Raw genomic sequence first — 23,492 nt, 5'->3', positions numbered from 1 at the left:
TTAAGGATAAATAAAAAATATTATTTAAATTAAATTTTCTGCGAAAATTTTAACTTTAAAACTAAATATAAATATAACAATTAATGAATTTAAATTTAGAATTTAAAATAATAAATTAATAACACAATTAAAATCCAAAAGTTAGACCACTAAGTAAAAATACAAATTTAGAATCAAAACTAAAATAAATAATACATATGCAAGGTAATAAAATATACAATGCATTTTCTTAATCAAGTAAATCTTGGTAATAAAAGATATAATACATTTACTTAATCAAGGAAATCTTGTAATGAACTCAAAGCAATGAGCCTTAGAGAAAAACTTTTGAGCATGGCTTCGAATTTGAACCGCAAATTTGGCTCCTACATGCTCTGCAAGAAAATAATAGTAACTTAATCTGTTCAAACCATAGTGAACATGGCAAAGATACGTAAATCAATTCAACTTTTTAAAATAGTTTTATATTGTTATGGTAAATTAGGTGTCTTATAATGTTATAGTAAATTATTAAAAATACATCTAAAAAATATATCTCAACTTTTTAATATTGTTTGTGGAATAAAAAAAGTACACTACTGATATATCTACTCACTTAAGTCAATATAGGTGGAAAGTATTCATCAATATAAATTTAAAATATTAGAACATATCATGCTTAAATTCCAATTAAACCCTTAAGCCTATATTCTTAAATTCCAATACCATCAACAATTACAGAATCTCCTAATTAGCTTCTTTGTAGAATATTTGAACATGATATTCCATAGTCAGAATACATACACCAACAGGTTAAATCAAAGTATTAGAACATATCATGCTTAAAGATAATAATTAGATTTATCTAAAATCAAGCCCGATTTAACTAGTACTAAGTAAACCTATTTCAAGTTTTTTTTTTCTGGGCAGCCCAATTTTTGGAAAAATTTAGAACAAACCTCAGGTAAGCATAAGTGAACGTTATGGGATCCTTTCTGCCATGCAGAAAACATAAAACATTAGTACAGAGAAGATATATACAATTAAAAATACAATAAATAATAAAACAGAAGAGTAATTTTACTATTGAAGTGTGATGAACTTGAAACTCAAAGCATACAGCACAAATGGTGATGCAAGAAATTCCTAATCAGAGTGTTTTACAAATGTTTTCACTTCTAGAACTTGTTAACACTTTGAGAAATATATAGGTGTTTGATTTACCCAACAGCTCTGCCCATGATGTATTTTTGTTGCAACCAACGATTACTAGATGTGCACAACATTCTGTCATCGTAGAGATTAGCGTCTCCTCATGAATATGTCCAGTCAAAAGATTAAAAAGGTTAGCATACTCAAGCAGTAGCTGTACATATGAAGATATTTAAAGAATGATCAACCACACACACACACATACATATGAAAAAATGAGAAGAACTTGGAATGTATTTAAGACCATTCCACAAGTAAACAAACAAAACTATTTAGAAGTGTCCACTCTCCACTTCATTGGTGGGGAAAGATATTTTAATAGTCAGAAAATATTTTCATGATTGATAATAAAAAGTTTAAAGTTCGTTGAAAACAAACAAACAAACCACAACTTGTATTTGCTCACATTCAACTAGCTTGATATCAAGGATATGCTACCTTTAGTGAGTATATCAGCTTCTTTGCTATCTCGCTGCTCATGAACCTGACAAAGCATAACCAAACATGCAATGTACTAAATCCAGCATACAGAATAACCAGGCGGGGACCCGTTAATTCAAATAATTTACAGCCATAACACCTATATAAATTTCAGAAAGAAAATGTTCAACCACTAGTACACAGCTCATGAACAAGACTGTTGGAGTTGACCATGGTGTTAACCTTATCAAAACTATTTGTTTCTACTTTCTAGAGATTTTCTACATCAGAACATGAGAACCTTCTGTCACTTGTCGTTCAAGCAGTTCAACATTTGGCAAATTTAAATTTATATGACTATCACAAATCAAAGCTCAAAATTTTTAAATACTTAATTTTAAATACGTGTAAAAAATTGGCTCACTCGTTTGAAACCGGGTTTCATACTCCCAGATAGCACAACCACCACCGGCGACTCGCTCCCAATAATGCAAATCAATCCTTTCCATATTATCAGTGCCGATGAAATAACCATTCCTTAACGAGATTTAAACTAAAAATTTCAATCACTATCCGATGGAATTTTTTGAAGTATAAAAGGATTTTAAAGAATTAAGAGAAAAGTGGAAACGCACCGAGGCTGATGGCTTGAGAGGGAATTTGTCTAATATGAGTTGATTTCATATTTTCTTCAATCCACCCCATTGGAGATCAATGCTTTTCTTGTCTTAACGATTTACAACACGCTGCAGGCTGCAAAATAAGAATGGAAATGAGAAAAGTAACAAAAATAAGAAACCTGCAAAAGGAAAAAAAAAGAAAGAATAATGCGCAAACATAACAAGAATAATTTAAACATACTCGATTAGTTTGAGACGTAAGCTTAATTTGATTAATTCCTCTAAATCGAATTCATTTTCTAGTCCGAGTATATCCAACAATTAGATTCACTTTTAATGCACATACTGAATGCACCTTATAAAAATGATTATATATAAAAAAAACTTACATGAATTATGTACCAAATTGCAAATGTTAGGCAAGAAGCTAAAGCCAACAAGGAGCCTAAGACTTGATCGCCAACAGCAGCATGTTTGGTTTGACTATGTTTATGTTGGTTGACCAAAGATTAAGTTCTTGAATTATTCTGGTATCAAAACCTATACACTAAAAAAAACAGATTATATGAGGAATTGTGAAAGTTACCTTTCAAAGATGAAAGCAAGTGGAGTTATACAAGCAGTGGCGAAGATGAATCTGTAAGCAATGAGTGCTCTCATGCTCATTCCCTCAACCACGGCCAATTTATAGAACGCAATCACACCTGCAAAATAAAAATCAATCATCCAAGAAAATAAATACTGGGTCACAGACACCAAAAAGCTTCTGGTTACTTAAAGGGTCTGAGAGTTGCCTTTGGCTTCTGAACCTCTGAAACTGGACTGGAGCAAGCTACCAAGCTCCTCTTCCCCCGAATCACTACTAAATCGCGGCGTAATTGAAGTTCAATCTTTCCGATATTTCTTCTCCTCAGCTGATGGTCGATTGGCCTGACACTTCCCCCGGGTGGGTGACTGCCCTTATCGTGATTTCCTCCTTCTTTCGGGTAAAGGTTAGAGTGATGAAGGGAAGGCTCGAGGTCGAGGTGGAGCACCCACCATTCCCTCTTTTAGTGTTATCAAGTCTTCTGTGGAGGTAGGAAGCCAGCTTCTCCCTTCTTTGACGCTCCGCTTCAACATGATTTAGAGGCTCTTCTCTTCCATTAGTCAGTTTTCTCCCCTGTTTTCGAGGCCTCTTTTCAGGCTCTACGACTCGACTACTATCGGCCTCCTTAACAACGGAAGCTTCAAGATCAGAGTGATCTGAATCCCCGGCACCCCATTTGATTTCACCACACCAGATGAAGGTAAAATTACACCTGAAGTAAACGAAAGCATAGCTTCTTCGTTGCTCCCTCTTGAATTAGGCGACCTCTTCTTGTTCTCCACGGCGAACGGAGAGTTTCCTGTGAACAAATTCCCATTCCCACTTCTCTTACTCTCACCAAAATTCAATATCTCTCCAGATCCAGGTTTCAACAAATGAGAAGATGAATTCCCATTCCTCACACTGCTACTCTCATCAAAGAAGATGAATTGTCTTTGGTGCCTCCATTTTAGGGGGAAATTTGGGGTTTTTTCGTTTTTGGGTTTTAGGGGGAAAATTTGGGAAAAAATCAGCGCGAAATTTTTTAAGTAAAATAATTTTGTGGCGTTTTAATAAAAACGCCATTAAAAATAAAATTAAATTTCTATCGTGAAACTTCACGTTTTGAAAAATTCAATGCGTATTTGCGATGTTTTTCGTACCTTTCGCGGCGTTTTTCTTATAAAAGCCGCTAATAATTGACTTTTTCTTACAATTTTATATTTAATTATTATATAATTCATATCAAATTTAAATAAATAAATTTTGAAAATTTAAGTAATATTTAAAAGAATTAGATAAATTTTAAAATTTTTATATAATTTTTATGTAAGAAAACAAAAACAAAAACAAAAAATTTTAAAATATGAAAAAAAACTTTAAAAAACTATATTAATGATAAGTTTAATAAATTAAAATTCATATTATCTCTTTTATTGTCAATCTGTTACATTAATTTGTTTATTTATCAATTTTTTCAAAAATCTAATATTTAAATATATCAAATGATTTAAACCATTTAATCTAAATTTAGATTAAATATTTTTAAATATAAAAACATTAATTAATTGTATAAAATTTCATCATTTAACAAATCTAAAGTAAACCTTAAATCCTAAACCATTTAATATGTATAAAATTGATCTATTATCTCTTATATAATTTAAACTATAATCATAATTTTAATATATTAAAATTAATATTATCTCTTTTACAATTATATAAGAAATTATTTAATATATAAATTAAAAAATACCAATTAATCTAAACCCTTAACCCATATCTCTTAAACCCTGAATCATAAAACATAACCCCTAAACCCCTAACCCCTATTTTACAATCATATAAAAACTTAATTAATATATGAATTAAAAAATACTAATTAATCTAAACCTTAAACCCTAACCCGACCCTAAATCTTTAAACCCTAGATCACTAACTCTTAACCTCTAACATTTAACCCTTAACCCCTAACTACTAACCCCTAAATCTTATTTAATATATAAATTAAAAAACACTAATTAATCTAGACCCTAAACCCTAACCCAAATCCTTAACCCCTAACCCCTACACCTTATTCAATATAAATTAGAACACACTAATTAATCTAAACCCTAAACCCTAACCTGACACTAAATTCATAAACCTTAAAACACTAACTCTTAATCTCTAACCCCTAACCCCTAAATTACAACCCTTAAACCAGAATCCCTAATCCATAATCCCTAATTCCATAATCTATAAATCTTAAAATTATAACTCCTAAACCGGCCTTAAATCCTAAATTAACCATATACCCTAAATCATATACCCTAAACTGTATATATTAAACCTTAAACTATAATGTTAATTAATTAAATATTTTAAAATTAATATTATCGTATCTTTTACAATTTAAGTTTTATGATATTTTATTTTACTCATAATTTAATATATTTTTCTAATAAAGTAGTTTAAATAAACTGTGATTGAAAAATAATAATAAATAGTTAGGAGTTAGGACTTCTCTTTAATAAAAAAATTTTGTATTAAAAAATATTATTTGTTATCATTTAAATGTAAATTTGACCAATATATAATAAATACAACGAAATATCTATTTTTTTTAACTTATAATAAAAAAATATAATTGAAACATTACTTGAAAATATATCAAAGAATGAGATAATTGAGAATATATCAAAAGCGGGCATTAGCGGCGCTTTTTAAAAAACGCCGCTAAAGGCCCGAGCATTAGCGGCGCTTTTTAAAAAACGCCGCTAAAGGCCCGAGCATTAGCGGCGCTTATTCAAAAACGCCGCTAAAGGCCCCAAAAACTCAAAAAAACGTTTGGCTTAGGTTTTTTGCGGCACTTTTTTGAAAACGCCGGTAATGCTTATTTTTAGCGGCGTTTTCCAAAAAGCGCCGCTAATGCTTGATTTTTAGTGGCGTTTTTTATCCAAATGCCGCTAAAAGCCTGTTTTGGTGTAGTGAAAGGGACTTTTTTTCTATTCTGCTCAAGCTCCAAGAAAATGGCTTGCTTGAGATGGACCTCACTCCAGACAACATCAAAGCAATCATACTGGTCCTTTATTTATTTATTTTTCGTTCTCTTTTAATTTGATGTTTATATTTGTCATGGCTGATATTTATGTCCGACTCAGATGCATGTTTCTTTTTTTCAGGATATGTTTGTTGGTGGAACTGATACAATTTCAACAACGCTAGAATGGGTAATGGTTGAACTAATGAAAAACGCAAACGTCATGAGCATTTAATATCTGATTCAGTGACTGTTAAAGTTAGTTTACAACGATATACCAAAGAAAATTTATCGATATCTGGTAAAAGGTATCAATACTTTCTGAAAAGTTATCGATACTTTTTGTAATTGTTTGAAAAATCATCAAATCAGAATGCAAAAACAGTATTGATATCAAAGATGGTATCGATAAAAATACAATAGATATCCATATCGATAAAAATACAATAGGTATCCATACTTTTTGAAAAGTATCTATACTTTCTATAGGGAGTAGTTTTTCAATCAATTTAAAAATGTTTCAATTGAGTTAAAAGAGTTTAAACCGTTTTTGAACTTTGTCCAAAATTTTTCTAAGTGTTAAAAATATTTTGTAAGATGTTTGGAAGTCTTTAAATGATTTTTACACTTTAAACTTTATAGTTTCTTTGTTCAAAAACAAGTTTTATTCAAAAATATTTTTATTTGTTATATTAAAACAATTTATCAAATAAAACTAGTTTAACATTAAGAGTAGATGAGAATATGACTAAGAAAAAAACAAAAGAGTAGATGAGATTTATAATATAAATTAGAGTAAATTATATTGGTAGTGACTCAATTATCGTCGAACTTGATATCAACTCAAGGAAAATGATAATGTTATGATAAACAATTGAAGCGTATTTAATATTTATAATATGATGTATTTATCTATTTAAATTTATTTTTACTCACAATTTAAATAATTTTTTATTTGAATTTCGTAAATATTATGTGTGTTATTATTAGTTTCAAATATTACATTTCATTATTTATTCTATGTTATTTATAAATGCACCAATGCATTCTAAATACGTGGTTTTCACATGCATACGTATAAGTGTGTGATATAATTTCTAATATTAACAATGTTGTTGATTGAGATGATGTCACAAATTCACTCTATACAAACTTAGAATTTATGACAACGGTATGATAAATAAATTGTATTCATTTAGTATTCTTAATATGATGTATTTATGTGTTTAAATTTTGTTTTACTTATAATTTTATCTAATTTTTTATTTTAATATCGTACATATTTCATTTGTTATTATTAATTAGTTTCAAAGCATATATTTGATTCTTTATTGTATGTTATTCTTAAACATACATCTATGTCCTAAATATGTGATTTCACACGCATATGCAGATGCTAAAATTTGTAGTTACTCATAACATTTGTAGAAAATAAGAAAATAATTTAGGGTGTGCTTGGCGGGATAAAAAAAATAAAAGGATGGGAGGAGAGAATGAAAAAGTAAAAAGAAAATAAATTTTAAGTGTGGTTGGTTGGAAAGAAAAGTGGGAGGCAAGAAAAATAGAAAGAGTGATCATTTTTCATCCAAATGTATAAAAATTAATCCTTTTAAATTGGAAAGATGAGATGAGCCAAAATGAGAGAGAAATGTATATTAGTTCAATATTATGCAATTTTCAAATGTTTTATTTTATTTCCTTTCATTTATTTAACCCTATCAAGCAATAGAAAGAAAAAAAATTGCTTTTTCTTTCTATTTTTCATCTTTCCTACCAAACATATCTATTGAAAGAAAATTATTTTTTCATCTTTCCTACCAAACATACTTATGGAAAGAAAATTTATGTTGATATAAAAAACAATGGAGGCTTTAATTAAAATGGTAAAATTGATATGTTTGTATCGAATCTAAATCCTATAACGTGTGTATTTTAAAATTTTATATAAAAATATAAAAAAAGAGAGAAATGAACACTCTCATAGTAGCATCTCTTACTTTGCTTAAAAATAGATTTTTTGGTAATTTCACAACTATGTTGGAACCCGGTTAACGGGTGACATCAATCCAGTTAATCGCATAAATAATAATATAGATAAATGTTTTTGGAGTCGAATTTTTGGTCAAACCAGTTAGAACTCTAGTTCTCGATTCGACTGGTTCAAACAGTTAAAAAATTGTAAGAAAAATTAAAAAAATAAAAACCTATAACATCCTAATTTTTAGTGGAGACGGAACAGTGGTCTAAGACCACAAAATTTCGTCGTATTGACTCGTAAATATTATTTTTAGAATATTTATAGAGTCATTAGATTCGTGTTAAAATTTAGTTTAGAAATATTAACGATTAGGTAGTTAATTAAAGAAAAAGGGCTAAATTGAAAAATATGCAAAACTTTCAATTAAAACAAACATGTGATGAAATGGTTTAATTAATATTGAAGGAAGGGCTTAGGTAATAATTATGCCTAAATTAATATAGTGGGACGGCATGTTAATGCAAAATAATAAAATAAAGTAATTAGAATGGCAAAATTGTAAATTACATGAAATTAAAACCAAACAAATTGAAATTTTAAAGCTTCCTATGCATTCTTCTTCAAATTTTGGCTGAAACCACCATAGGAGGGAGCTCTAAGTCAGTTTCTTCATTTTTGCTTCATGTGAGTTCAATTTTTACCCATTTCTTGAATTTTTTATATTTTTGAGATTGTTGCAACTAGGCCCAACTAGTACTTACCTTCGTTTTTAATTCTGTTAAAAATTTTAGAAGTTTCCATTGAGGAATATTAAATGTTTTTGATGAATTTATGAAGAGATTTTTGTTAAATCCTAATTGTTGGATTAAATTGTGAATATGTTATTAGGGTTTGAAAGTGAATTTAATGTTTATTAGGGGCTGTTTGAAGGCTTAGAATATTTGGATAAATTATTGATTTGAGAAAATTAGTTAATTTTAGGAATTTCGAGTTAAGGGACTAAATAGCAAAAATGGTAAAATTTTAGGGTAATTGTGTAATTTTGAATGGTATTAATTGTAAAATGAATTTGAAATGAAATATATGCTAATAATTAAGGGATTTAAAATTATAGATCTCAAGAATCCGTAGATATCTGAGGAAAAGGAAAATTAATGGAGTTGTCCCTAAACTTCCGTAATTTTTGCGATTCAGTCTAGGTAAGTTTGTTACATGGTTACTATAAATTTTATTGAATATTCGATACTATTATTTATTGGTTGAATTATGGATTTTATTGAGTTATGCGTACCGAAATAAAAATCCGATGATTATTCGGGATAAGTGCCTAGCAGGCTTTGTGCCGGTGATTATTCGGGCTAATTGCCTAGCAGGCTTTGTGCCGATGATTATTCGGGCTAAGTGCCTAGTAGGCTATGTGCCGGTGTATTGGAAGTTGTATTTAATTGAATAGTTTTTGGTGAATTATGAAAGGAAATTTATATCGAACTTACTAAGCTTGTTGATCCTTATTAGTTTGATTTTTTCTTGTAGGACTTTTGGAATCGTTGCTTTGATTGGATCGACTCGGAAGCTAGCACATTATCATCAACATCTTGGTAGTCATTTTGGTTCTTAATGTTGGTTTAAGTGGCATGTATTAGGAAAGGTTCTATAATACTTGAATATTTTGTATGGATGTAAATGTGGGAAATAATTTACTATACTTGTTTTTAGTAAAAATAGTGAACTTGTGTGCTTAATTAGGTAGACCTTTTTGGAAAATATATATAAAGAAATTGTATAAATCTTTTGGTGTCAAATGATGATGATTGAATACTTCAAGTATGCTAAATGAATTAGCTTGGTTATAAGTAGTTAAGATGCTTAATTTTTTTATAAGTGCTTAGTATGTTTGAATATAATGGTAAATTGATATTTGGTTGTGAATGACATTTATGAATATTAATGTTAGCAGTTGAATGGCATGATTTGCACCATTTGGTATATTTTGGTAAGGAAATTCAATAATAAGTATTGATGAAAATATGTTTAGAAGTTAGTGAATATTTTGGCTAAATTTAGTACATGATTATGTATATTACATGTTAGCATTTGAGGCACCTAAGGGAATATTGGTTGTATGTTCTTATACCATGATTGATTAGCTAGAATATGCATGATTTTGGTGCCTTATTATAGCATATATATATATGTAAAATTTTGGTTGTAGGTGCATGCCAAAATGGGTGAGAGAAATGGCTTGTAAAACGACCTATTTTCGTCCACATGATCAGGTGACACAGCCATGTGTCCTTGTAGTTTTAAGAAGGATTGCAAGTCAGGCTGTTACACGGCCTAGAATAAGGCCTAGCACACAGGCGTGTGGAGTTATTATGTAGTGTACACAACCTGGCACACGAGCATATGGATTGACCGTATGATCCAAGTCAGTGAGTTCATAGGCACGGACACAGGCTGTGACATGGCCGTGTATCCCTATTTCAAGTGCCCACACGGCCGTGTGACCCCAACAGTTTAGAAAATTTTCTTTATTTCTTTAAAAGTTTTCTGAGTTTTCTATTTAGTCCCAACTTGTTTCTAAAGTGTTTTTTAGAGTACCGAGAGCCTGTTTAGGGAACAATATGTATGATTTGGATTGCTTTTAAATTGATTATTGATATGATTTGAAATGTTTGAAAGTTATGTTCATGTGAATTGTAAATGTCGGTGATGCTTCGTAACCCTATTTCGGCGATGGATACGGGTTAAGGGTGTTATATTTATTGATATTAGAGCTATGGTTTAGACGGTTCTCAAACTGAACTTAGCATGTACAGAGTCTAGAAATACGTGCCACTTGACTAACCGATGATAGTGTGATATCTTTTGATTATTTTGAATTATTCTTATATAAATAACAAGATGTCGTTAGGATCCAATCGAGTAGGTTCTGATGAGGTAGAAAGTTTTATTCCACCTACTAATGAGGAAAGTACACGGAATGAACCTAGACCATAAGGATCTAGGGATGTTGCACCTGATGCATTTCACCGGATGATGCATGGCATGTATGATGCGTACTTAAAGGTAAACTCTGCAGTTCCACATCCTCAATCTTCTCATCCTCAAGGTTTGAGTAGGCAACATGTTCATAAAGTGTCCATTGATATAGTTAGAAAGTGTGGAGCCGTTAAATTTTGTGGTAATGTGTGTGATCACCCAAACAAGGTAGAATATTGGTTAGAACATACTCGGAGGGTGTTAGATGAAATATTGTGCTCCCTTGAAGATTGTTTACTGTGTACGGTATCATTGTTGAAAGAGGCAACATTCCAATGGTGGTCCACACTAACTGCAATGGTGCAGAAAGAAATAATCAACTGGGACATCTTTAAGTCCGAATTTTGAAAGAAGTATGTTAGCAAAAGCTATTTGGAGCGGAAGAAAAAAGAATTTCTTAAGTTGAAGCAAACAAATAGATCAGTAGCAGAGTATGAGAGACAATTCGTTTAGCTTAGTAAATATGCTCGTGAGATCGAGCCTACCGAAGAGGACATGTGTGTACATTTGAAGATGGATTGAGGGGTGAGATTAATATGCTAATAGGAGCTTTAGAGATTCGAGAATTTATGGTGTTATTTGATAGAGCCCAGAAAATGGAAAAAACTTGTGAAAGTAAAAGATGAAACAAAGAAAAGATGTGGGAATTTAGTAAACGTGGGGGATCCCTAAACCTTAAACCATAAACCCTAAAACCTTAAACCCTAAACCCTAAAAAATTGGAGTTAAAGAGCCATCGACCAAATCTGAAGCCAGAGCTCCCGCAAGGACATATGCCATTCATGTGCGAGAGGAAGCATTAGGCTCATGATGTTATTGCGGGTACATTTTCTATCTTTAATGTTAGTGTGTATGCTTTAATTGACCCGGGGTCAACACATTCATATATATGCACTACATTAGTGACGAAAAAGAAATTATTTGTTGAATCTACTGATTATGATATACAAGTTACTAATCCACTAGGTCAGAGTGTGATAGTTAACTTAGTGTGTCGTAATTGTCTATTGAATGTTAGAGGCCGTGAATTCCTTGCTGATTTGATGTTGTTACCCTTTCGGGAGTTTGATGTTATTCTGGGCATGAATTGGTTATCGTTACATGACGCAATAGTAAATTTTAGATAGAAACGAATTGACTTGAAATGTCATACAGGATAGATGATTTCAGTTGAGTCTAAGAGTCCAAAAGATGTTGTTAGAATTATTTCAGATTTTTCTGCTCAGAGATTGATACAGAAAGGTAGCGAAACGTTTTTAGCATATATTCTTGATACCAGAAATTCAGAATTGCTAGATCAATTACCAGTTGTTAATGAATCACTGATGTATTTCCTGAAGAGTTATTGGGCATACCCCTGACTGTGAAGTTAAGTTTGTGATTGACTTGGTTCCTAGAACTATGCCGATATCAATATCACCGTACCGTATGACACCAGTTGATTTGAAAGAATTGAAAGCATAGTTGCAAGAGCTACTAGATTGAGGGTTTATTCGTCCTAGTGTATCTGCCTAGGGTGCACCTGTGTTGTTTGTGAAAAAAGAAAGATGACTCTTTGAGGTTATGTATAAATTACAGACAGTTGAACAAAGTCACGATAAATAATAAATATCCTTTGCCATGTATCGATGATTTATTTAATCAATTGAAAGGTGCCATACTGTTTTCAAAGATAGATATTAGATCCGAGTATTATCAATTGAAAGTTAAAGATTGTGATGTGTCAAAGACTGTTTTGAGAACTTGATATGGTCATTATGAGTTTCTGGTAATGCCATTCGGCCTGACTAATGCCCCTGCTGCTTTTATGGATTTAATGAATTGGGTTTTTCAACCTCATTTGGATAGATTTGTTGTTGTGTTTGTTGATGATATATTAATTTATGCCAAGTCTAAATCCGATCATGCCTAACATTTGAAAATCGTATTACAGACTTTGAGAAAAAAATAATTGTATGCTAAATTTAGTAAATGTGAATTCTGGCTTCGAGAAGTTTGATTTTTAGGTCACATAGTATCAACTGACGGGATTTAAGTTGATCCAAGTAAAACTTCTACTGTAATGAATTGGAAGACCCTGAAGAATGTTTCAGAAGTGCGAAGTTTTCTGGGTTTAGAAGGTTACTATTGACTTCTTTTAAAAACTTTTCGATTATTGCTTCGTCGATGACCAAATTATTACAGAAAAATGTTGAGTTTAGTTGGTCCGATAAATGCCAAAAGAGTTTCGATCAGTTGAAGAAGATGTTGACGGAAGCTCCAGTGTTGACTTAACTTGAATCGGGGATAACATATGTTATTTTTAGTGATGCGTTTCTAAATGGTTTTGGTTGTATGTTGATGTAGACAGGAAAAGTAGTAGCTTATACTTCTTGGCAATTGAAGTTGCATGAAAAGAATTATCCTACTCACGATCTCGAGTTGGCCGTGATTGTATTCACTTTGAAAATTTGGATACATTATCTTTATGGAGAGAAATGTCATGTGTTCAAAGATCACAAAAGTTTAAAGTACTTGATGACTAAAAAATAATTGAATTTGAGACAGAGACGGTGGTTAGAACTATTAAAAGATTACGACCTAGTTATTGATTATCATTCGGGAAAGGCTAATGTAGTTGCAGATGCACTCAGTCGAAAGTCATCATTGTTTGCACTTCAAATTTTAAATGCTCATTTAGTTATAAATGTTGATGATAATGATATATTGCGTTATCGTGACAGAATTTGTGTTCTGAGTAATTTTGTTTTGAAGCATGATATTCTCTCTGAAGCTCACAACAATATGCACTCTATTCATCTGGGTAGCATGAAGATGTATTATGACTTGAAACAGATGTATTGGTGGCTGGGTATGAAACGAGAAATTTATGAATTTGTAGCTAAATGCTTAATTTGTCAGCAAGTGAAAGCAGAATATCAAGTACCCTCGGTTTTACTACAACCTATCATGATTCCTGAATGGAAGTGGGAGCGAGTCACGGTGGATTTTGTATCTGGTTTACCTGTAACTCCGAGAAAGAAAGATTCAATCTGGGTGATTGTTGACAGATTGACGAAATCGGCATATTTTATTCCAATCAAAACAGACTACATCCTTGAGAGATTAGTAGAAATTTATGTGTCTGAGATTGTGAGATTATATGGAGTTTCGACATCTATTATTTCGGATCGAGATTCGAGATTTACATCAAGATTTTGGAGTAAACTTCACGATGCTTTAGGCACTAAGCTTAATTTCAGCACTGCGTTTCATCCTCAAACTGATGGGCAATCAGAAAGAGTGATTCAGATTTTGGAAGATATGTTTAGATATTGTATACTCGAGTTTGAAGGTAACTGGGAAAATTACTTACCATTGGTTGAATTCACGTATAATAACAACTATCAATCCTGTATAAAAATGACACCGTTTGAAGCTCTTTATGGAAGGAAGTGTAGAACATCGTTGTATTGGTCAGACCTGAGTGAATTCAAGATGGTGGGAATTGATTTTATTCGAGAAACAGAAGACAAAGTTCGATTTATTCGGGATTGTTTGAAAGCTACATTTGATCGTCAGAAGTCGTATGCGGATCTGAAAAGAAAAGATATTGAATTTACAGTTGGCGATCGAGTATCCTGAAAGTTTCTTCAAGGAAAAAATATTGAATTTGCAGTTGGTGATCGAGTATTTCTGAAAGTTTCTCCGTGGAAGAAAGTGTTACGTTTCAGCAGGAAAGGAAAGCTGAGTTCAGGATTTATAGGATCGTACGAGATTATTGAAAGAATTGACCCTGTAGCTTATATATTTGTCTTGCCCCCTGAACTCGAGAAAATACATAATGTATTCTACGTTTTGATGTTGAGAAGGTACAAATCTGACCCTTCTCATGTGATTCCTCATAGTGAAATTAAGTTACAGTCGGACTTGACGTATTCGGAAGAACAAGTGAGAATCTTAGGTCGAGAAGTTAAAGAGTTGTAAAATAAACGAGTGCCGTTAGTAAAAGTTTTGTGGTATCGACACGGTTCAGAAGAAGCTACCTGGGAAACCCAGGAATCAATGAGATTACAATATCCGAATATATTTGCAGATAACAATTTCGAGGATGAAATTTCTTAAGGGAGAGAATTATAACCCAATTTTTAGTGGAGACGGAACAGTAGTTCGAGACCATAAATTTATGTCATATAAACTCGTAAATATTATTTTTAGAATATTTATAGAGTTATTAAAGTCGTATTAAAATTTAGCTTAGAAATATTAACGATTAGGTAGTTAATTAAAGAAAAATGGCTAAATTGAAAAAGGTGCAAAACTTGCAAATTAAAGCAAATAGGTGATGAAATGGTTTAATTAATATTGAAGGAATGACTTAGGTAATAATTATGCCTAAATTAATATAGTGGGACGGCATGTTAATGCAAAATAATAAAATAAAGTAATTGGAATGGAAAAATTGTACATTACATGAAATTAAAACAAAACAAATTGAAATTTTAAAGCTTCTTATGCATTCTTCTTCAAAATTTGGCCAAAAGCACCATAGGAGGGAGCTCTAAGTCAATTTCTTCATTTTTGTTTCATGTGAGTTCAATCTTTACCTGTTTCTTGAAATTTTTATGTTTTTGAGATTGTTACAACTAGGCCCAGCTAGTACTTACCTTCGTTTTCAATTCTTTTAAAAATTTTAGAAGCTTCCCTTAAGGAATATTGTAACAACCCGATTTTAGCTAAATCAAAATAGTGGTTTTGGAACCACAAATTCGAGGTCAGAAAATTAGTTTAATATTATTTTGGGTGTTTACAGCTTGTGATTATATATGCATGAAAGTTTCATGATTTAATTTTATCGTTTAATAGCTCAATTTGAGAAAAATGACTTAATCGCGTAAAATGCAAAAGTGATATTCTATATGTTAAATGTGTTTAATTGCTATGATTTATTAAACCAAAGGTCCTTATAATGATATTAGACCATTGGTTGTGTAAGTGGACATTTATAGACAACCATTATATATATTTAATGTTATTTCATTAAGGTTAATTAAGTAATTTATGATTTAAGTTTAATTAAATTCAAAAAAATCAAAATTAAGCTTCATTTCATCTTTCTTTGGCCAAATATGGTGGAAGAAGAAAACATTTAGTTCATTTTAGGGTTCGGTCAATTGGGAGCTTAATTGGTAAGTGTTTTGAGCTTGATTTTTGATGATTTTTACATTTTTGAGATCGTTATTTTGTATTCTAGTTAGCCCATGCCTTAATTTTTAAAGTTGTCAATGTTTTTGTGAAGTGCCATTGATGAATGTTTAAGCTTTTAAATGTTTGATGATGAAAAATGAATATTTGTTTATAGATTATCATATTTTGTTAAGTGATTTTTGACAAAAATGTCAAATAGGGATTTATTTGTGAAAATGTGAAAATGTGTGGTTAAATGTGTGAATAAATGATAAATATGAGCTGATATGTGCACTAGGAAAATTTGGCTAGCTTAGAAAGATATTAAATTGCATGAATTTTGTGTATTTGTGAAATAGGGACTAAATTGAACAAATGTGAAACTTTAGGGGCTAAAGTGTAAAAATACTCAAATATGTGTTTGTGAACTGAACTTAATGATTTGATGAATAAATGAGTTAATTTTGAATGTATATAGATCAAGAACGAAAGAAATCGAATTTAGATCGGGGAAAATCAAAGGTTATCGAATAGTCGATCCATTCCGTTTATCCCGAAAACAAGGTAAGTTCATAAGTAAATAGATGTTTTTAAGTTTAAATGTATATGTTTTATATATTTTCGAATTTGATTCATACATGGCTATATATTGCCGAATTGAATTGTATATGTATACTTATATTGCCGAATTGAATTGTATAGGTATACACCTATTGCCGAATTGAATTGTATGCATATACTTATATTGACGAATTGAATTGTATAGGTATACACCTATTTCCGAATTGAATTGTATATATATACTTATATTGATGAATTGAGTTGTATAAGTATACAACTATTGCCGAATTGAATTGTATATATATACTTATATTGACGAATTGAATTGTATAGGAATACACCTATTGCCGAATTGAATTGTATATATATACTTATATTGACGAATTGAATTGTATAGGTATACACCTATTGCCGAATTGAATTGTATATGTATACATATATTGCTGAATTGAATTGTATGGGTATATACCTATTGCCGAATTGATATTGTAATAGGCCAATTTAGCCCGGACTCATAAAAAATAATAAACCCAAAATAATAAAACAAAGTCCAAAATTATATCATTTGCCTCGATCGGGATGGCCCATTACTTGAAAAGGTTAAAGGTCTATCTACAAGCTTGATGCATATGGAAACATAATCTTCAATGATATGCAATCTTAGATATGGTTTGTAATCTTAGATATGATATGCAATCTTAGATATGATATGTAATCTTAGATATGATATGCAATCTTAGAAGATATGATTTTGTAATCTTAGAGATTTAATTTGTAGATACCTTTTAATCTTAGCCGTTGATGTAATTAATTTGTACCGTTAGATTTGGGGAGGCTCAACTATAAATAGATGTCTCTCCCTTCATTGTAAAAGGAGTTGGGGAGTAATAATAATTCTTAAGAGTATTTACTCAAATTTCTCTCTCTTGCGTTCTTATTTTCTGTGGCTTGTTCTTATTTTGTTGATTTGTGTATAATTTATTTATTAATTTGTATATTGTTTCTAATGAATATTTTATATATATATATATATGCACATATTTATGTTTCTAATTAGTATTTTTCTCATGTACACATGTTTATATTTTTTGTATTTAATTAATTTTGATACTGTAGATATTATTTAATTATTTTTAATATATTTTATGTGTACATGTATATATATTTATTTTTTCTAATGATTATTATATTTATATATATGTACGCATACATCTATGTTTTATTTTATTTTCAAAAATGTTTAACTACCTAATATTTTTAACACAAATTTTATAATTTATATATATTTATATATTTTTTTCTTTATTTTCATAAATACATTATATATTTTGTTATTTAAATTCTATAATCCCAAATTTTATATGTAAATCCATGTTTTTTCTTCTTCATAATTTCAATATACATATTATACACACACTTTCACTACACCAAAACAGGCTTTTAGCGGCATTTTAGCGACGCCGCTAAAGATTGAGCATTAGCGGCGCTTTAAGGAAAACGCCGCTAATAATGAGTATTAGCGGCTTTTTTGTAAAAACGCCGCAAAAAACCTAAACCCAATGACATCGTTTTCTTACCTTTCAGGGCTTTAGCGGCGTTTTTGTAGAAGCGCCGCTAATGCTCAGGGGCTTTAGCGGCGTTTTTGGAGAAGCGCCGCTAATACTCAGGGCTTTAGCGGCGTTTTTGGAAAAGCGCCGCTACAAAAACATTTTATATGTCTAATTACTATTTAATTTGTTTATTTTTATTAATTAAAATTCAATTTATTTTTAATTGAATATTTGTTAAAAATAGATAAATTTGAAACAATGACATGTAGAAATAATTTGAAATAAAAAATATAGAAAAATATTTGTTAAAAATGGAAATATTAAAATACTATTATTTAAAATAATTTTAAAGTTTGTACAATATTACTGAGTGTTTTTTAATTTACATATTAAATAATTTCTTATATAATAGTATAAGAGAATATTAATTTTAAAATATTGAAATAATTATCTCTATAGTTTAAGGTTTTTGGTTTAGGGTATATGGTATAGAGTTTAAGTTTTATGGATTATGGGTTTAGGGGTTATGGTTTACAGTTTATGGTTTAAGGTTTATGGTTTAGGGTTTAAGGGTCACAGTTTATGGTTTAAGGTTATAGATTAAGGGTTGGGGTTTAAGGTTTAGGAGTTAGGGGTTGAGGGTTAAGAGTTAAGGGTTTAGGATTTAGGGATTAGATTAATTAGTTTTTTAATTTATATATTAAATACTTTATTATATAACTGTAAAAGAGATAATATTAAATTGATAGATTAAAATTATGATTATAGTTTAAATTATTTATAAATAATTTATATATTAAATAATTTAATATATTAAAATAATGATTATAGTGCTCTTGGTACATGACTAATTGTTTTTTTAATTTATATAATCGTAAAAGAGATAGTATTATGGTTTATGGTTTATGGTTTATTGTTTAAGGGTTGGGATTTAAATTTCAGGGGTTAGGGGTTTAGGGTTATATTTTATGATTTATGGTTTAGGGGATAGGGTTTAGGGTTTAGATTAATTAGTATTTTTTAATTCATATATTAAATAATTTATTATATAATTGTGAAAGAGATAATATTAATTTTAATATATTAAAATTACGATGATAGTTTAAATTATTTAAGAGATAATCAATAAACTTTATATATATTAAATGGTTTAGGATTTAAGGTTTACTTGAGATTTGTTAAATGATGAAATTTTATACAATCAATAATTAATGCATTTATATTTAAAAATATTTAATCTAAACCATTTGATATATTTAAATATTAGATTTAAAAAAATTGATAAATAAATAAAAAAAGTAACATATTGATGTGGATAGGTAACTATCTATTTTGGATAGGACCAAATTATAACAAATAAAATGAAATACAAGTACTAAAATCATTCCACATCGAATATCTAGCAAAATAATAGTAATTATATTTTAGTTAGAAAAAAATATCTCTAATAAAATGGAGATTAGATTGGAAAAAAATAATTTAAAATCATGATTAACGTCTCAATCTTTAATAGAAATTTGATATGTGAGAGATTAATTGCTTACATTGGATAATTCTAACTTAATAATTAATTACAGTCATTTTATCATTTGTTTTCTTATTAAAATATAAAATATTTATTTTGAGAGTACTTGGTTTTTTTTTTATTTTATAAAAAATCAATTTATAAAAAATAGTAATAAAAAATGTTTTATAAAATTACTTAACTAATAATTTTTAGGAGACAAAATAAATTTTTTTAGCAGAGCAAAACAGTGTCATTTTATTTAAAATGAAATAATTCTTTACGGAAAAACGCCACAAAGAATAATTTTACTCCAAAAAAACGCGTCATTTTATTTAAAATAAAATCATTTTTTATGACATTTTTATAAAAAAGGTAATTAAAATCCCGCTCAGTTTTTTGGTTACCGCTCGTTACTCCCTCTTTTTCTCATCTCCCAAATAAAAGTTTCTACTTAATTCTTTTTCCCTTTTAATCTCAAAATTTGCCCCCAAATTTCCCATTTTCAGCAACACAAGTAAATACACCTACACCAATCACACTTCTTTTTCCTTTTCATTTCACTGCACTGAATTCACTCACCATTGCTACTCATTTTCTCTCGATCTGTTAGGGTTTCTTTTAATTTTAGGGTTTCAAGGGAGACATACAGTTTCCTTTTAATTTTACTGGTGATTTCTATGGAGACGGAAACCCTTGATGACAAAAACCGGAGGAAAAGGAGGTGAAAGAGAGACTGAAACTTCCCATTGAATAAGAAATCAATAGAAGGAAAAAGAAATCAGATCTTTCTGAATAAGAAGAAGAAAAATCAGTACTTTCTTTCCATTGAAGAACAAGAAGTGAAAGAGGATATCAAGGGAAAATGTCAAGAGAAAAACTAAGAAGAGCCGCACTTCCTCCTGTTCAAAAGGTGTTCTTTTTTATTTCTATTGCTTTCAGTATTTTTTTTTTGAGATTATTTTCAGTTAAAGAAATTTTTTTGGAAATAACCCATCATTTTTTTTTTGTGGAAAACTGGAAAAAAAATAGAAACAAATTGATAATTTTGTATGTTTTACATTTATGTACTTGTTCCCTAAGCTTTTGTTTGGTTGGTAAGAAAATAGAAGTGTAGGAGGTTGGAAGGATGGAAAGTTTCATTCAAAAGGAGGAGCTTTTAAACCTTTTTGTTATTTTAATCTTGGGTTTGTAGTATTTGCATGTGGAAAGTTCTGTTCTTTGAAAAAACAAGCTGTTTTTTTTCTTTAATTCAAGAGAAAACCAATTAAGAGTGTAGCTTTAGATTTAAGTATGATTTTACTCTATTTTCATGTTGAGGAATGGTTTCTAATTAGACCAATAAATACTGTAGTTTTATATCGAAGTATGAGTTTATTTTTTTGGTGAAGAATGATTTCTAATTGCTTTGGTTTTTGCTTTTGATATGAAATGCAAAATATTGATAAATTTGAAAAAGCTATAAATGAGGGTAATTTCTATGGAGCTCAACAGATGTACAAATCAACAAGTGCACGGTATGACACTATGACTGCTTGCCATCACCAATTTTATTTTATTATTTTTAAGAGTTAAAATTTCTAGAACTGTTATTGTTCTATGTTTCTCGGGTGTATGTCTGGTTGGAATGCCATGCCCATTTATGTCAAACAGAGGGACTTCACAAATGAAGTAAAAGAAAAGAGCCTGAGCAACGAAGGATTTAACTGTACTTAGTCTTGGATGGGGCTTAATGGGGTAAATCCCCTTATGGTTGGATAAAAGGCTTGTAAGATTGAGTAGGTTAGCATCACGTGATTTACTGTGTATGAAAAATTGGCCTGCAAATTATTAGTTTTGATATACTGGTGTAAGTGTTCAATTATTAGTTTTGGCATTGACTGCAGCAAGTGTGACTCAACTGATCTGTTAATGTGCTTTTGTTCTTTTTAATTCTTAGACATCATATTTGTACATTTAAAATCATCTGTAGATCCATCTGCTTTAAGAGATAAAGTTATATTTGCAAATTGGCAGAGAAACCGAAGGAAACCTGAAGAACTTAATGGGGGAAAAGGTGAACAGTAGGAAGGTATGCTGATGAATTATGTAACTTCACACAACACTTAATATTGGGTAATCTTCCAAGATGATGTTTATGATGAATTTAGGATTAAGAAATTATGATTTTGGGGTTTTAAGTTATAGTATGATGTGGATTACAGTTATTATTGCTGAAATCATGAGATTGATCTGTAGTCTTCTGAAATAACTAGAAAATAAAATAATTTTGTAAATGTTTCAAGCATATGTGTCGACAAGTTTTACCTGGGAAAAAGTTTCAATATTTTATCCATAAGTGAACATGGGACTAGGTGTCAAAGTTCAAACATGATTTTATCTTGAAATTTTACACTCTAATGGATTAGTTTTGTGGAGAGATTGATTACGTTTGGGCTAGAGTTTATGATCTACTTTGTGCATGTTGTCATACCAACTGCTTAATTGACTGCATGTGAACAGCTTTCGTAGTTTTTTTTTCACAGTCAACAACTGTAAGATCTTTCATTCGTGCTTCATTAAAAAGCAATGTTATAATAAAAGAGAAAAGATCAGCTGTTCTCAGGTTAATAATTTATATTATGTGTATTCTTTTGGTTCTTCGATTGTCAGTTCTCTATAGACTGTAGAGGAAATGTAATTTATTTTCTTGGTTACAGGTTGCTCTTTACCTCTGCTATGTCATAATGTTTTATAAATTGGATATAAGTGACTATTTAATATTTGCATTTCAAGGAGGAACTTATCTATTATTTAAACTGGAATATGTTATTCAATTTGCCAAAATTTACAGTCAATTGCCGACTTGTTTTTAAAGATAATTATAAAACTATGTAATTCCTATCATGCGACTCATTTTGCTTGCTTTTACCTGGCACCTTAGGCTTCTTCACGAAATTTAATGTCAATATGCACTACCAGAACTTGCTAAAAAACCCGTGTTTCTGGTTTTCATGAATCATGAATTGAAAGTTGCTAGTTTTCTTAGCAGTTGAAGATTATTTTCTTCTATCGATATGTATGTCTTTATGATAATGATGTTTGTTAAATATTTCATAGATCCTAATGCAATTTGAGCAAGATCAAAAGGAAACAAAAGATATTCTGTTGAAGTGCTTCAGGTACTCATCGTGTTCAAATTTCTTGTTTTTTTGTTTATAAATTTTCCCCTCAAACATACCTTATTGAGGCACTTAAATTTTTTTTTTCTTGTGAAAAGTAAGCAGATGTTATATGTAATTTTCCCGGTCCCATCACTGCTATTAGCTTCAACATTTATGTTAATGCAGGAAAAGTATGAAAAGGCCATTGCTGCACTTGCTGAAATGGAGAAAAGAGCGGTAATGGCAGAATCAATGGAGGAGGGTACCTTACATTACCATTCTGGACAAAATAAAGCTCAACCGTCTTTTTCTCCACGGTGTGTAGTTGACTTCCCACTTTCAAATCTTTTATGCTTGGGTGAAAAACATTTTATAATGGATGATAAAACCAAACCAGACCAGCTGGTTCAACTAATTCTACAGAGAACCTGGTAGTTTGACAGTCATATAGATAAGCTTATTTGCATACCATTACAAGCCTAGTTGTAAGGTACTTTGTTCCATTTTTTTGTACTTAATTGCCACTTGAATTTATATTCTATAAGACACGATACCCCAATTTGTTAACAACTTAATATCAAATTGCAGATATGCTATTGCTTTCCTAAATTACAGATATTGCGCTGCTATCGCTGGGACTGATTACTATGTTATAACAGCTGATGCTTGAATGTCTACCGGTCACAATATCCTCACCGGTGACTACTCCAAAATCTCCAAAACTGTATGT

The 23,492-nt window shown here is 30.2% G+C and overlaps 1 protein-coding gene across 5 annotated transcripts; it reads right to left on the bottom strand.

The window, feature by feature from the left end:
• Positions 1–213: 213 nt before the first annotated feature.
• On the bottom strand, positions 214–2,994 carry LOC107946576 (signal peptidase complex catalytic subunit SEC11A). Of its 5 annotated transcripts, none has more exons than XM_041107167.1 (7): positions 2,818–2,994; positions 2,247–2,364; positions 2,036–2,164; positions 1,630–1,675; positions 1,204–1,291; positions 939–974; positions 214–374 (listed from the first exon to the last, which is right to left on the bottom strand). In XM_041107167.1, the coding sequence occupies exons 3-7, from the start codon at positions 2,144–2,146 to the stop codon at positions 314–316; spliced, it is 342 nt and encodes a 113-aa protein (XP_040963101.1). In that variant the 5' UTR covers positions 2,147–2,164; positions 2,247–2,364; positions 2,818–2,994; the 3' UTR covers positions 214–313. The 5 variants fall into 5 exon arrangements, 4 of the variants coding, with proteins under 4 accessions (XP_040963101.1, XP_016736459.1, XP_016736460.1 ...); XM_016880970.2 differs by having other exon boundaries at positions 2,036–2,148; positions 2,818–2,992; XM_016880971.2 differs by having other exon boundaries at positions 1,204–1,288; positions 2,036–2,148; positions 2,818–2,991.
• Between the last annotated feature and the right edge of the window lie 20,498 nt (positions 2,995–23,492).

Source organism: Gossypium hirsutum, chromosome D12 (genome assembly GCF_007990345.1).
Source record: "Gossypium hirsutum isolate 1008001.06 chromosome D12, Gossypium_hirsutum_v2.1, whole genome shotgun sequence".
NCBI classification, from domain to species: Eukaryota; Viridiplantae; Streptophyta; class Magnoliopsida; order Malvales; family Malvaceae; genus Gossypium; species Gossypium hirsutum.
Note: the sequence above shows the minus strand (reverse complement) of the source record. Positions and strands in the feature narration are given on the sequence as shown.